Below are 16,223 nucleotides of genomic sequence, written 5' to 3' on the forward strand. Positions count from 1 at the left end.
CCAACACAGATGCCCTGGATTGCCCCTCCTTTTTGAGTCTGTTTTCAGATTTGCTGTTAGCACAGGGTACCACCAAATGCCCCACCAAGCAGGTGCTACAGGTGCTGCCTGCACTTTGGGTCTTGCCCTGGAACGTCCCCAGGGTGCTTAGCCGAGCTGTTGGATGCCCGTGCCTGCTGAGCACGTTACCAGCAGATGACATCTGTGGGCAGGGCCATGGGCAAGCACTCAGGCCAACTGCCCAGCCAGCTGTTTTTTGGCCATTGTGGAGGCCATAGCTGCTTTAACAGGGAGCCATGGGCCAGGACTGGGCTTGGGGGGAAACTCCTACCCAAGCAGTACCCGCTCCGACAGACCACGGGCCTTAAGCCCTTGCAGAGGCCTCAACTAACTCCAGTAACTGCCTGCTTTATGAGCAGGGCCAGCAACAGGCGGAGGGAGGGCCCAGATCCGCTGAGGGGGCCTGGGGGCCAAGGCCAAGTGAAGACCCCGAGACAAGAACTTTCCGTAGATGTTTATTCTACTTCAAGTAACAAAACCTATGAAGTCCTGTGTTTTAATATACAGTGATATAACACTCTGCAATACAAAATACAATTTACAGAAATTTCTATCAAGTAAACCTAAAGAAACACACTTGATTTTTACATTTGTGTATTTAAATTAGAAAAATTTGCTTTGTATGTAAAAAAACCCCTTCACATCCTATTAGATGTTGGAACTTGACATCTACTTCAATGTAATTTAACCTACCGACACTTGGTTCATAAACATCTCAGACTGCTAAGTTCTTGATGTTTTCTCAACTTAAAAATTTGTGCTATAAAGTGAAAAATCTGTAGTGATGTACAATGGAATAAAAGACTCCAAAGAACAAATGGAAGTCTCTAATTTTATATCTGCAAAAGTAAGCTTATGAAAATATAAAAAGAATTATCAAAGTGTATCTGTACAGTCGAACAGGCTGCCAGGCTCCTCCACTGCCCACTGAGCGCTGCCCAGAAGCGCCTGACGAGCAGCACCACACTGCGTTCTGGGGCGGAAACCCTGTCTTGCTTGACGAAGAGCCATTCTTCTGCTCCCTTCATGCAAAGACCCTCCATTCCAGTAACAAACTTCCAAACTGACACCCGACTCATGGCAGCTGGGCCCCAGCGCACGTTCCTGGGATCTTGGGATATGAGAGTGCTGCTCAGAGGCAGAATTTGATACCGCATTCCTGATTGTGCATATCCAAGGGACCCCCACCCCCTTACGTATACTTAATTGGTTTATTTTTTCTTTCTTTAGGCTGGTAAAACGTAAACATTTTTCATTAAATTGTTATTTAAAATGCAACAATTTCTGCTAGGATAGATGCTGCTTTTAATTACGTTTTTTGAAAAAAAAAAACTTAAAAGGTGATATATAAAAACTGAGAAAAACTAAGAAACATGTTTGGCTTCTGGGTTTAAACTTGAAACTCAATCCCTTTATGACTAAAGAAAGATGTATTTGCAAGTTCTGGGCTTCTCGACTCCCCAGGGGAGCTGATAAGACTGTCCTCCACAACCCACCCTCAGCTGCCAGACAGCAGCGGAGGGCCCTGGGCACAGCCTGGGAAATGGAGACCGACGAGACGCCAGCTAAGGTATGGCTCTAAGGTCCACTGAAATTCCCTTAAAATTTACAAGTCGAGTTATTGGAAAAGATAACTTTATAATCTGAAAAAGCAATATGCTTTTGTAGACACCTTCCCATTTATTTAAGTTAAATGGAAATATTAAGAGTTCTTAGGTTTTTTAAAAAAGCATCAGAATTGTAAAGATGTGAAATCTTGTTAAGAAACCATTATACACAAAATTACAGTAATTTTTGAAGTCCAGAATATTCTATCCTGCATCAAGTTCATAGCTATTTCAAAAACTGTTTGATCGATACATTTTATGAACTTGGCTTTTAAAAAGGATTTCTGCCAGGCCCACATGTGCCTGTGCTGCGCAGCCTGGGGGCAGGGCCCTAGGCCTGAGCAGAAGTGCCATCTGTGTCGGGGGCCCTGGTGGCCTCGGGCTTTGCGTCCCGGGAGCTCTCTGTGCTCTTGCTGCGATCTTTGCGGTCCCGGCCTCGCTCACGCAGCTCCCGGTCTTTGTCACGGGCCCTGTCTCGGTCGCGGTCCCTGCTCCGGGACCTGTCTCGGTCCCGCCTGCGGTCCCGGTCCCGGTTGCGGCTCCTCTCCCGGCTCCGGTCCCACTCCCTGGCCCGCTCGGCCTCTCTCTCCTTGTCCCTGTTGGTGGCCCTCTCGCGGCTCTTGTCCCACTCCCGGCTGCAGTCTTTCTCCCGGTGTCTCTCCCACTCGCGGCTCCTCTCCCAGTCTCTCTCCCGACTCCAGTTTCTGCCTCGCTCCCGCTCCCGCCTGCGGTCCTCAAAGACGCGGCCCGGCCGACTCTCGTGCACTTGGGCTTCTGGCTCATCTGGTGCTTTTTCTTTGGGCCCAGATTCAAACCGCTCTCTCTGCCTCGCTTCAAAAGTCTGGTTCCTATACTCATGGCCTTGGCCCTCGCGGAACTCAGACACCCACTGGCCCTCGGCCTCAGGGCCCGGTCCTGATGCTGTACTGGAGGGCACAGCTGTGGTGGGACCTGCCTCGTCCCACCTGTCCTTCCTGAGCTGCGGGGGGTGGCTCGGGAGCTCCAGCAAGGGTCTGGGGGGTGGCTTCATCGCTTGCGGGGACGGGCCTTGGAAGTGAAACCGGGTAGGTGTCTGTTCATTTTTTTCAGTAAAGGGAGCAGAGCCCCTTGGTCCCCCAAATGGCAGAGGTGCTGGTGCCCTCTGATTTGCAAACCTGGGTGGGGAGTTCACCCTCTGCTCTTCAAACTGCTGAGGCTGAATGCCTCTGGGGCCTGGCATGAAACTCGGTGCCTGGCCTCTGGGGCCTTCAAACTGACTGGGGTGGGGGCCCCGGGCAGTTTCAAACTGGCTGGGATGGGGCCCTCTTGGGCCCACAAAGTGGCCAGGGGGTGGTCCCCTCTGACCTCCAAACTGAGCAGGTGGGGGGCCTCCTCGGGGTCCTTTCAGCTGAGTCAGTAGAGGCCGCCTCTGACCTCCAAACTGGAAAGGCGGGGCACCCCTGCCCCCCATGAACTGGGCCTGCTCGGGTCCTTCACACTGGGCAGGGGCGCCAGCTGTGTCACTGTACGGGGCCTCCTGGAACTCTCTTTTCTCCCCAGGGAGGTCTTTGCGCTCTTCAAATTGTACTGGGGCTCCTCCTCTGGGCCCACCAAGGTAGGAGGGTGGGGGGCCCCTGGTGTCCCCGTAAGGAGGTGGCCCATGCTGCCCTGAGAATAAGGAAGGGATGGGCCCCTTCTGGACTCCAAATCTGGTGGGTGGAGGTCCCCTTGGACCATCACTGTTAGGAACTACATTCTCCTCTGAAAATGGAGGGACTAGCCCCCTTGGTCCTGGGAAGCTTGGGCCATGAAGTCCTGACATCCCAAAAGTGCGAGGTGCAGGTTCGCGCTGTCCAGGAAACTGGGGCGGAGGGGCCCCTGCTTTCTGCCCAGGTGGGGGGAATAGGGCACTGGGCTGTGACTCTCTGCCTGCCTCCGAGTCACCCGCTGGGGTGTCGCTCTTCCCAGCAGGTTGGGCGTTTCTTGGGTCCTCAAAAGGGGAGGAGCCGAGAGGCTTTTCCTGAGGCGTAAACACTGGCCCTGAGAAAGGCTCTCTCCCTCCTGAGGGGTTAAAACTCTGCAGCTCGTTCTGTGGAGGGAAGCCAGGCTGAAAGGCTGTGCTCGGGGGTGTGGGCAGCAGCACTCTCCGGGCAGGTCTGGCCACGCTGTCTCCAGCTGCCTGGGGATGGACACTCTCTAGGGCCTGCTGGACAGAGTTTCCAGGGTGCTCACACCTCTGGCCATCCTGCTCAGATAACAGAGCAGCGTTTTTTTCCCCCACCGCCCATGAAGCAGCTGATGACTCCTTAGCTTCCTGGGTGGGCACAGGCACCTGGCCAGCTGGAGGCGCTTCCCTGGGGGGCAGGGTGCCCGGTGGGACTCGCAGGCCTCCCGCTGGGGCCCTGGGGAGGGCTTCACTCTCACAGTTCTCAGCAGCCAGCCGCCTGGCCTGCCGCGGATCTCGGCTCTGCCTGGCCTCTGAGCTCTGGCTTGCCCCAGAGGCTCCCTGACTCTGGTCTGGGACCTGCTGCTCCTGTGGGAACAGCTCGGCCTTGCCCAGGGAAGACTTGGGAGGTGGCGACATCAGTGCATCTGAAACAGAGAAGTGGGCCATGGAGACCCCGACGGCCGCCCTCTGCTGCCTCAGCGCCTCTTCCTGCTCCTCCAGCTGCCTCTTCTGCTCCTCAATTTGTTTGTTCAGTTCTTCCAACATCCGCTGTTGTTCAACCAAGGAGGGAGCGGGGCCGGCGGTGGAGAACTCCACAGGCCTCTCTGCAGAGCTGCTTCTCACATCCATGCACATTCTGTTGGGAAGGTCGTCAATGGTCACTTTGGCTTCTTCCAAAATTGTTTCATCTTCGGGGTCATAGGCCACCTCTTCCCTCTCTGCTGTGTCAGGAGCTTTTTCCCCGTCATGGTGACCCCCTCGCTCGGCCAGGGGGACGTCAAAGGCTCGCTCTGGGTCGTACTCTTCCTCCGGGTCATAGGGCCTGTCGTCTTCTTCCTCCTCCAAGGCCTTATCTTTTGAGAACTGACCAAACTGCTGAACAATTGGATCTAACAAAGGAGCTGCTGACACTCCGTCCTCGCCTTTGGCTCTGGGATCCTGCTGGACAGCCTGAGATGGCCCAGCAGACTCTTTCACTGGGGGCTCAAATGATTTCTTCTTTCCAAAGAGAGTCTGCAGGATGTGCTCCAGGGGCGAAGCTGTTTTTGCAGTGGATGAAGTGACAGGGGAGGCTGCCCTGGGAGCTGCCGCCGCTGCTGCAGGTGCTGAGGTGCTGCTGGTGGCTCCTGGCTTGAGGGATGACAATATTTTCAACACTGGGGGTTCAGGAAGAGGGGGTGGGGGTGGAGGGGACCCAGGGGGTGTGGTGCTGATAGCCATGTCTGCAGAGTAGAGTTGGTACTTGGGGGCTTTCTTCTCGGGTTGTGGGGCTGCAGTTACCCTGGGGTAGATGGAAACATCCATTTCTTCTTGCTGAAGTCGGGCTCGCTTCTCATCCATCTTGTCTAGCTCTCCAGCATTTGAAGGACGTTTTATTTTTTGACAGATTACTAACCCAAGGATCATATTTGGACGTGGGGACTCAAGACCTGAAAAACAAAATATTCGTATAAACTTTAGAATCTAAATCCAGCTTTCATCCTTCAATGACAAAGTGTATTAAGGTTTTTTTGGGGGGCATGTTTATTAGCTAGAAGAGCTTCTGTGACAAAATAAAACCAAGATTTTTTGATTATTATGGCAAAATACCAGCAGCTTTAGTCCCTGAACACACCAGTGTGCCTGCCTGGTCCTGACAGCTGCTGTCCTAAAGGGAAGAGCGATTAACTCACTAGTCACAAATTACAGACCCAGAGCCCAACTCCTGAGCACATTCACCCCATTTTCAGAACTCAGCTCCATTTTAAAAAGTCTGATGCTCTAGCATCCAGAGGGAGGTGGTGGAAAGGCCCCCTGCAAGCTTCTGCTGGCTGAGGCACAGGGACCCAGAGGTCCCTGGGTGAACACCAAAGCTTTGCTGTGCTTCTGCTTGCCCCTGCTGCATGTCAGAATCACCCTTTGTCTTTAGTGTATGAGGTGAACTCAAAGGCTACACATGCTAGCAGTAAATGTCAGGGGACCAATTCAACTCCATTAATAATGACCAGCGAAGCACAAGCTCTCAATGAGATCCTTAGTCTCTGGTGTCAGGTTTGCAATTAGTGAGAAAAATGAAGTTACATGAAATGGCTGATTACCTTAGAGTTAGAACAGAACCCAGTGAGCATCAGTGTGTCAAGGAGTACCTGGTGCTCAAGAGAAGCACCCAAGCAGCCAGCTCTGGGCTCCGTGGGGAGAAAACAAGTCCATGGCACAGTGTTTCTAAAAAGAGTTATTTCTTGAAAAGGGGTCATTCCAAAAATTAAGTTGTGGTAACTTAACTTAGATCAGAAATGCTAAGGGCTGGGGCTGTAGCTCAGTGGTAGATGCTTGCTTAGCATGTGTGAGGCACTGGGTTCATTTATCAGCACCATATAAGAATAAATAAAATAAAGGTATTGTGTTCATCTACAACTGAAAAAAAAAAAAAAAGAAATGCTGGGCTGAGGTTGTGGTTCAGTGGCAGAGCACTTGCTTAGCACATGCGGGGCCCTGGGTTCGATCCTCAGCACCACATAAAAATAAATAAACAAAACAAAGGTATTTGGCCATCTACAACTGAAAAAAAAAAAAAAAAAAAAAAAAGCTAATATTCTAGTAAACACCCCTCCCTGACATAAAAAGTCAAGAATAACAAAAAGAGGAACAAAAAGTCCAAGTCATAAGACAGTAACTTATGAGGGAAATAACACACAAAGGGCAAAATGTTGTTTCATAAACATATTTAAAATTAATCTATTTGTATATTTGATTTATCTATCTAATATTACTGAGGTACACGAGAGGTATTCATTGTATTTTTCTTATAATTAAAACCAGTACCAAAGATTCTTATTTTTGTGATTTTACAGACAACCATAAATCATTTCAAGTAGCTGTTTTTGAATACATAATATGCTGTTCTCATGGGAGTTAGCAGCTTTCTAAGTCCCAGGAAGGAGGTCCACCAGCAGGCTGAGCACAAGGGGATGCCTCTCCCTCCTCCCAGGCCAAGAGCCTCCTGCCTCCCTGGCTGGTGTGCAAGAGCTGGGGGCCACAACTGAAACCAGTCCTGGACCTTTCCACCATCCTTTCACCAGAGAAATGGCCCAGTGGGCATCAGAAGAGACAGGCAGAAGGGACAGAAACCGGAAAGTCAGGAAGGACACAATGAACATCACACTCAATTTTCTACAGTCAGCAAATGTGAAGGGCAATCTTCACATTTCCTATGAAAATGAAGTAAAGATACCTTAACTTGAAATAGTACTATTTTCACCATAATTGCCATTAATTTACTGAATATAACATACTGGAATCCATGGTGTTGGGACAGGTTCAACTGTTAAACTGACTATCACGGCCTTTCTGTATCTTGTTGAGGCTGGGGGTATAGCTCCGGAGTAGTGATTGCCTAGCACATGCAAGATGCTAGGTTCAATCCCCAGCACCCTGGTGTCAGGGGAGGGTTGCCTGCTGAGCACCTGCGGAGCATTTCCCTGGAGCAGCTCTGCAAGGCGGGCTCACTCTGGAACCTGACACCAAGAGCACAGGTGGGAACGGGATCTGCAAGCTGTGAGGGTGAGGGTCCTTTGTGCGGAGAAGTGGAGGAGGTCAGCTCAGTGCTGACCCCTTGTCCTCAACATGGAGGGGCTACGCTACCTCACCGTGGGAAAGTCCAAGTTCTAAAAAAGGGCCTGTAGTACAGATCAAGTCTCAGGTCAATAAAGGGTGTGTGATGGGCACATCACCACTCCGACTAAAGCCTGGAGGGCTCAACAGACTTGCACCAGATTGACCTCTGCTGCCACAGTCCTCCCAGTGAACTGAGTACTATTTGTGCTGGTCGTGCGCAGCAGGCATCTCCAGGTTGCTATTGACCAGCTACCAGTACTCTAAAACACTGTCAACTCCTGACCATCCTATTTGCCCACCATCGAGGCCAATCAAGCTTCACACAGGTCAGTGTGCACTCTCATCTCCTCCAGGAATCAATTTAAATCCAAACGGGGCTGTCCCAAGATGCTGACTCCTCTTCTGAAACAGACCACCTCACCACCTGCCTTGTGTCTGGCTGCTGCTACAGACACATGGACATCTGACATTCAGCTAGCCCTGGGAAGCAGCTCCTGCCTGGGTAAGAATGCATGCATTCACTTTGGGCCTGGAAACAGGCTCACTGATGGAGAAAAGGCACACCCCTAATTTGAATTTAACTGTGCTCTACTGATAAAGTAAAAGGGTCCCAAGTGCCTCCAGCTGTGCCCCATGCACGAGGACCAGCTCTCTTCAGCCTGCCCCACCCTAGTAGCTGCCATGTTAAGGGGTGGGGTGTGTCCAGAGAAGCAGTGGCCACCAAGATGCTTACCCACCCACCTCCCCCAGGAGGGCTATTGTGGGATATGCAATTCATACGGTAGGTAATTAATAACAAGCAGTTAGGTGGTGGGATGCTGATACCAGCTGCAGTTGAAACATGCTGTCTTCCATTTCTACAAAGGTCAAGGGTGCTAATGCACCGGGGCCAACGTTTTCTTTCACAGTGTAGCACATTGAAATCAAGCACTTTGTGTGTCTCCAGTGTATTGTCAAGGTGCAAGGGTCTAGCCTCAGATACAGTGGTATCAGACCTCACCGACAGGAGAGAAAGGCAAACCAAGGACAAGTGTGTGGTTGAAAAGTGTGTGCCAATTAATCTCCTTAGACAAGACCAAAACCAGGACCCGCCTCCAGGTGTGTCAGCAATGGGGACTGTGAGATGATGTGGCTGTGCCTCCACAGGTGCTGGGCAGCAGCACTTCTGTGACTGCCCCCACGTTGTCCCTGATGTGTCACGGGTTGGTGCTGTTTTATTATAGAAAACTACCTGAAAGCTGACTCCTGCTAACCCCACAGCTATCAAAATGACAGTCATCCTTAATCTACCTGGCACGTTCAACTATTCATTACTTACAATGAAAACCCTGTCATGGGTCTGAATCTGCCAAAACACATGTTGGAATAGCAATTGTGTGGAAGTTAATAAACGACAGTTCTCAGACATGGCTTGGATAGAGACCTGGCGGACTTCGGGGAAACACTGCACTCTTCCTGACCGAGAGTGTGCATGCACACTCAGAACCTCCCCCTCTTTTCCACTCTGAATCCCTAAAGCTGATAGGAAGCCTCTGGGCCATGCGTGTTTCAGGCAAGAGGAGGTGCTGCTGTCCATCTTCTTCCAGGTGCTTGGGTGTGGGGGCGCCCTGGAGCAGCACTAGCCCACGTGCCCTCTGCTGCTCAACTAACTGCCTGGTAAGCCCCTGGGAGCTGCCTGCATGGACAAGTAGCAAAGGTGGACCTACATCAGGTGGCCAGGAGCTACCAAACAGTTCCAAGTCAAACAAACAATGACCAGTTTCCATGAAATATTTTTATTGATTTAGAAAGAGAAAGCAGTACATTCCATTCAATACTGCACATGACTTTGATTACAATTTCTGTGCAAAGCCACTGATACAAACACATGAAAACTAAAGAACTGCTTACCTGCCAATGTTTCAAGGCATAGAACTTCCCTGCTAAATGAGACGCAGTAAATTACAAAAAAGATATGGTGGAGTTTGCTGCTCCTCCAATGCTTCCCTGTGGACAGGGAAGGTGGCTCAGGGAGGACTGTACCAGCCTATGGTGGGCTGGGCTACACAGCAGGCACCGCATCAAGACCAAGCCAGGTTCTCTGACCTGGTGGTGGCCCTGGTGAGTACCATGGGGACATCCTGGTTTCAGGCCCAGCACTGCCAGGGCCACACAGATGAGCAAGATGAACTTCCCCTGACTAGTTTTGCTCCTGTTACTGAGACCCAGACCTGCACTGTGACTCCAAGTCCTCCCAAAAAGTCCTGCAGAGCTAATGTCCAAGTGGAGAGGGCGCACAGATGGATTAAGTGTCCTGGGCATTCCAGCTGTTCTTGACACTACAAGACCACCCATATCTTTGTGGAGAGGATCATTAAAATGCACCAGGACAAAAGTGTCCTACAGAAAGCGAGCGGGCTCTGGGCATGCACTGAGCTCCCATGGTCTGTATGTGGTTAAGCCCCATGAGAGCAGCTCCATAGGGGACCAAATGCTGGATGGCGGGCCAGCCGGAGCCTTGGTACCTCTGGGGTCTCAGCTTGCTTTCCAAGTGTGAAAAGCAGAGCTTGTGAGGGACCTCCAGTGATTCTCTGTGGTGTAAACTGGGGCAGAGGGACAAGTGGGTCACTTTCCTGCAATCAACTCACTTCCCCACCCACTTCATGCCATCTGAGCATACTGGGCACAGGACCGACCATCTGCTCACACTACCCCTGCTGCAGAGAGCAGCTCAATGCTGGGGTGCCACAGTCTCCTTCAGGCCTAGGCTTCATATGCTGCACAGATCGTGGAAGGGCGGCAACCATGATACTGAGCAAGGATCTGGGGCAAGGGGGCCTGTGGAGACCCCAGCCTCAACACTTCCTAGGCAAGGGATGGCAGGAAGTGCAGGGACCACTGTTTGCCATATGGCAGATGTTCAGACGGGACTGTGGGTCTGCTGGGGAGACACTGTCACCAGATTCACATGGGGTCTGAACTTTCAAAGGCTTCTGCAGAGACTAGACTTGGTGAGGACAGGGACACTGAGGCCAGAGTCGTCCTCCTGCTAGGCCTTCCACACAGACCAGGACACACACACACACACACACACACACACACACACCTACTTCTAGAAAATGCCAAGCCAAGCCGTCTGCATAGGGCCAGGTCCAACAAGCCCAGCCCAGGCCAAGGTGCTGCTGCCCATGTGCAGACGCCACACACACGCAGACACACACGCGTGCTGACAGTGGGCCAGAGAATGGAGAGCAGATTGTCAAAGCCCGTGGGCTAAAGTCTTCACAAGTTAACAGGCAACACTTCATTGGTTACTTTTCTAAAACTCTCCTTTCTATTTCAATAGAACACAGTTGTTCTTTATTGTGGATGGACATCTGCCTATCTTTTCGAGTGTCCCCTCCAGGCAATGTCATGCAGTGGTGAGTGTGATATCCACTGAGTCACTGAGCGGAGAGGCTGGGTGCTCGGCACCCAGTCACATTCAGTGGAGGACCCCTCCTGCCCCTATGTTGTGGAAGTGCTCTCCTACAGCACTGCACCATGTGAGTGGCTGCTGCAGCTCACGATGGAGGCGCTGCTTGCTTTTCTGGTGGCCTCCCTTGACCCTTTCACTGTCTGCTATTGGACCCTCCTTTAATTCCTGTGCTTGGTAGGGACTATTGAGAGCCCCATGTATCCCAGCCCACACTAACTCCAGGTGGCTCCACATCCCTGGTAATCAGTCCTCATCTGGCACTGCCAAGCTGGAGATGAGGCAGAGTGCAAATAAAGGTGGAACCTTCATTTTTTAGCAAAGGATCCAACTCACATTTCTCTAATAAAAAAGGCTTGTGGCAGCACAGCTCTGCATCACAGAGAGTCACATGGACTCCAACTCCCACACTTGCAACTGACTGGATGCTCTCCATAGGTGTCTGAGGGTCAGCTTCTGGATCTTCACTCCCAGGAGGACTGGACACCTCTTCCCCCTGGTCACGATGGCACTGGCCAGTGCTCTTCACATGGCTGCCACCAATCACCTTCAGGGCTCTTTCTGCCACCCAGGTCATATTTCTTTACCCAAGTAGGATTTGACAGGACATGCTAAAGCACTCAGCTTTTAAAACATGCTTGGCATTAAAATGACTTCATGTACTCTGCCAGTTAAATTTTACTCTGGAATTACTGATACTAATCAATACCTTTATGGGCATATAATTCCAGAAAGCAGGTCCAGGCTGAGCCCAAGCTGGGACTAGGGGAAGCTCACTGGGAAGAGCCGTGCTTGGGCAATGACTCTGGCCCCAGGACCCAGCTACCTCGGGCACATGGGTTGAGTGTGCCACCTGGATTGAGCAGCAGGAGCACTGTTCCAAGGCCTGGATGGCACAAGGAGGCAGGGTCTAGACTGCAGCTGGAAGTGCTCGTGGCATCCAGTGGCTGCCTCTTCAACAAAGCACTCAAAGAGCCATTGAGCATGCGACAGGCACATCAGATTTTAGGTAAGACCAGCCTCAGGGACTTTGTAGTCCAAATGTGGGCACCTGGTAACACTCCCCTTCTTCAAAGGGACTAAGAAGAACTGGACACTACTGGACCAGCCCCCCTTTAGAATAAACCTCATCTTGGAACAAACCTGGAACACTTTCCAGGTTAATTTATAAATAATCCTTTAGATACCACATTTTCTAAGGAAGGAGTAAGCACAAAGCAGTTCACCAAGGATGAAAGGACTTATTCAAATTACAGGAGTATTCACTGGGAGGAATGTTCTTGCACATCAATGCTAACTGCTACACCCCAGGAATCATCCCTTTGGAGAATCCATACTGATTACTCCAGAGGTGAGCAGCAGTGACGAGCCTCCCGGGGGGGGGCGGGGGGGGAGGGCACAGGAGCGCTGCCTTTAACTCCCCCAAGGCTGGCCCTTGGTGTCACTGACCCGAGACTCCGAGACTCCAACAGGCAGTTGGAAGTGGTGGGTTTCTCCCTCTTCTTGAACCTCTGAGACAATGTCTACACTAATGGGGTCCTTCCAGGGCCATGTCTATGTCACAGAGGATGGGCTCCCAGGCCAGACAATGCTTTGTTTGCTCCTCTAACTCCTGCTCCTTGGAAGACCCAGTGTGGGGGAAGTGGCAGGTCCACCATGTCACAACTCTGTGGGACTGTGTGTTGGGGGAAAGGGTGTGTGGGGACTGGACATGCCTAATGACCTCCCAGAAGGCAGTGCTTACCTGGTCCCTCAAAAGGCAAGAGTTTGGGTGGCACTGGGTCCTTAGCACTCAGTGGGATCAAGTAGAGGTCCTTGACATGCCTGTTGTTATTTGCTACAACACCAAAGCGGCCACGGCTGCTAAAATAGGAGTAGAGAGAAATGTAGGCAACCTCTTCCTCCTCTGTTGCAGGGTGAAAGCGGATCAGACAAAGCTCCTGCAAAGCAAATAGCACAGGGCAAAACAGTCACTTGTGGCTGCCCTCAAACAAGCATGCCCTTTATATCTGAAGTCTGAGCCTAAGTCTCACAGATTCCAAAACAGAGGGTTAGGAATTCTTTTTTTCACAGTCCTGTGGTCCACATAAAGAAAATAAAGGTTCGAGTTTTAGCCTACTGGACTGAACTCTTCAGCACAAAATCCTTTAAACCACTGCACTCGGCCTTGACCTCTCAGTGAACCACTCTGGGTGCAGGTCAGTTCAGCCGTGTCCTACACAGCAGGCTTGCCCACGGATGACAGAGGTCATGCTGAACAGGGTGTAGGAGTTGCAAGAGTTGCCTAGTCATCTCCCCCTAGGAGGGTTGCCTGGATCAGAGGGTTTAGCCTTTCTGTGAGTCTGGTGACATACAGACCCACCCCCCCCGCCCCCCGAGGAAGCTGCACAGAGGACAAGAAATTGCAGATAAATCTCAGGGGCTCTCAGGAAATTGAAGCCGACTCGAGTTTAGGCTAAGTGTATGGAACAGGCCAGGCCACCTCCAGTTCCCGCCTCTTCTTCTCCTTCAGCCATGAAAACACGAGAAAACAAAATTCACACATTTCTTACTAAAATCTAAGTGCACATACAACAAATCAGAAACCCCTATTACCATACAACTTAAATACATCTTCACATAATAATATAACTATAAATTTAGACATGTTAAATAGCTAGGAAGAAAACAGACAACACCTTCTCCACCACCAGAGATCATACTATATATAAATGGATACCTTAGACACGGAAGACTTGAGCTTGCCGACATAATCCCAGACCGTCTTTGGAGCGATTCTCCCACCAATGTGAATTGTATCAGGCAAGTCCTAAACAGGAAGTGCTGGGAGTCAACAGCTAGTGCGGCTGTGGTACTCAGAGGCTAAGACAGGGGTCAAGTACCCAACCACCCAGGGTGCAAAAACAGCAGGACCAAGGACTCAAGGGAAATGCTAGTGGCTAAAAGGTGACTGAGAACCACTGATCCCACCAGTGGTATCTATCTCCGCCCAAAGAGACTTCACTGTTCCATGCTTCGAGCTTCAGCTTTTTGGTGCTGGGGGCTGCATCCAGGGTCTCACGCCTCCTAAGTGAGCTATATTCCACTCCTTTTTTATGGTGGTGGTGGTGTGTGTGTGTGGGGGGGCACCAGGGATAGAACTCAGGGGCACTCGACCACTGAGCCACATCACCGGCCCTATTTGGTATTTTTTATTTAGAGACAGGGTCTCACTGAGTTGTTTAGTGCCTCGCCATTGCTGACGCTAGCTTTAAACTCGGCAATCCTCCTGCCTCAGCCTCCCAAGCTACTGGGATTACAGGCATGTGCCACAGTGCCCGCCTCCAGTCCTTTTTGAGACAGGATCTCCATAAGTTGCCCAGGCTAGCCTTGTGATGGATTCTCCTGCCTCAGCCTCCTGAGTAGCTAGGACACAAGAGTGGTCACAATACAGGTGGTTCCAAGTTTTTATGACTCTTTCACATACAGTTAAATTATAAACACTAGTCAGGAAGACTGACTGGCGACTCCTTATTAAGGTCGTAATTGCCAACCAATGCTGTGTGTTCAACTGCACCAACAGAAGACCTACTACAGGGTCATTCATGCCACCCACCCATGCTGAGTCTGGGCACCTCATACCCTTGGCACTGCTCTGGGTTACAAGTCAACCACTTGCTCATCTCTGTCCGAGCACAGTGGTTGACCTGCTGCCCTGTCAGGACAGTCTGGTAGAAGACAGACAGACAGACACACACACACACATACACACTCTCTCTCTCTCTCGGTTCTAACCTCGCTGAGATAATCGAAACATCCAGAGACAGGATACGCCTTGGTGACAAATTTTGCCACACTCTGCATGTTAATAAATCCTTTCCAAATGGTGCTGAGCCGAGACAAAAAGAGAGTTGTGTCTCCTTCTGGAGGAGACCGTGATTCTGAGACGCTGTAAAACAAAACCATAAGGAATATGTAAATCTTTTTGCACAGTGGAACACTTTGAGAAGTAAAAGTGGACTTTCCAAGGTTGGCAGCTTACTTTGGCCGATTAACCACATTAATTGTAATGATTTAAACAGACATTTTGGCCAAAGAAAATAAGGTGAATAGACAATAAATCTGAATGATTTTAAGTTCAAATTTCACCTTTCAAGATCTGTACCTCCCAAAATGACAATCAGGCATCCTAAGAAATTGGGACATGAAGGTACAAAGCTGATTCCTGGGTAAATTTTGGAGTTTAAGTATTTGATTCCTTTTTAATGTAAAAGAAACAAGTGTCTTGGCTTGTTCAGGCCCTAGCTTGAGTACGCACCTGGTGTTTGGTGATGGTGGAACTGACAAGTACCTTGGGTCTGGAGAAGAGGATGGCTTAGCCAATATGGACTTGGGCACCGTCACAGAGGTTAAAGCAGGCTTCAGCATGTCTGGTCTGGCTTCCACTGTGTGCGTGCTGTCCAGGTGGACTGTGGTGGACGCTGTGGCCATGCATGAACCACTCAGAGCAGTCCTCGGGTCCCGACCAGACACTGTGACTGTGGTGACCACCCCACCCCCACAGGGGGCTGGGCAGGGGGACAGGTCTTCCAACAGGGAGGGCTCAGGGCGGCCCTCTCCTGGAGGCCCAGGGAGGTGCCTTCTCTCCAGGTTTGCACGAGGAGCACTTTCTGGCTCTGGCTCCAAGTTGTTTTCGGGCAGAGTCTCTGTAGTCCCTTCATCAGCTGAGTTGGGAAGCGGGTCGGGGGGAGAACTGTCATACTTGGGTTTTAAGTCTTCTTTCTTGGCAGAAGCCGACAGCTTCTGTTTTTTAGGGGCTGGTTCGTCTTCCGAGGATGGAAGCTGACCTGAGGAATGTAAGGACAGACATTCAAGAGCACAGCTTGCTCCTGGGCAGGCAACAGCTTCCTGGGAGAACAGAGATGACGAAGGTGGCTCTTCTGTGAAGGCCAGAAAAGCACTACAATCTTTCTGTTCGTACAGACTTTGGGCAAATACAACTGCCTCTAAAGAATAAGTGATTCCAAACAAAATCCAGGTTTCTCCTTTCCAAGGCTTCACCCCACCACAAGATATACTCACCAGTACAAATTTTACAGTTTAGATCAAAAAGATGGGCCCTGTGTTGACTCGTGGTGTCCTTTAGCATGCTGCTGAAGACATCGAGAAGGGGTGCTGCACTCTTCTCAGGGGCTGCCCGTACTGACTCTTGCTGTTCCTAAGAGTGAAAGAAAAAGAAAAATGAGGTCACTTCTTTTCCAATCCACCCCACAGTATCAACACACAGGGAAGAAAGGTACACCATCAAGAGCCTGCAAGAAGGGCCATTGAATGCTGAAAATGTATGCACATGTCACACACTCACTCTCTCTCTCTACACACA

The 16,223-nt window shown here is 50.6% G+C and overlaps 1 protein-coding gene across 7 annotated transcripts in view; it reads right to left on the reverse strand.

Annotated features, from left to right (window-relative positions):
• Nucleotides 1–502: 502 nt before the first annotated feature.
• Nucleotides 503–16,223, reverse strand: part of Dido1 (death inducer-obliterator 1) — a 51,059-nt gene continuing 35,338 nt past the window's right edge. For 6 of the 7 annotated variants that reach the window (XM_027954316.2, XM_071609075.1, XM_071609076.1 and 3 more), the window contains 6 exons: nt 15,923–16,058; nt 15,159–15,687; nt 14,636–14,789; nt 13,581–13,670; nt 12,606–12,801; nt 503–5,243 (listed from right to left, as the gene is read on the reverse strand). In XM_027954316.2, the coding sequence (XP_027810117.2) occupies nt 1,999–5,243; nt 12,606–12,801; nt 13,581–13,670; nt 14,636–14,789; nt 15,159–15,687; nt 15,923–16,058 (4,350 nt within the window). In that variant the 3' untranslated portion in view covers nt 503–1,998. The remainder of the gene's footprint in view (nt 5,244–12,605; nt 12,802–13,580; nt 13,671–14,635; nt 14,790–15,158; nt 15,688–15,922; nt 16,059–16,223) is intronic. The other variant, XM_071609077.1, reaches the window with a different exon arrangement.

The sequence above is a fragment of the Marmota flaviventris genome, chromosome 2 (genome assembly GCF_047511675.1).
Source record: "Marmota flaviventris isolate mMarFla1 chromosome 2, mMarFla1.hap1, whole genome shotgun sequence".
Taxonomy (NCBI): domain Eukaryota; kingdom Metazoa; phylum Chordata; class Mammalia; order Rodentia; family Sciuridae; genus Marmota; species Marmota flaviventris.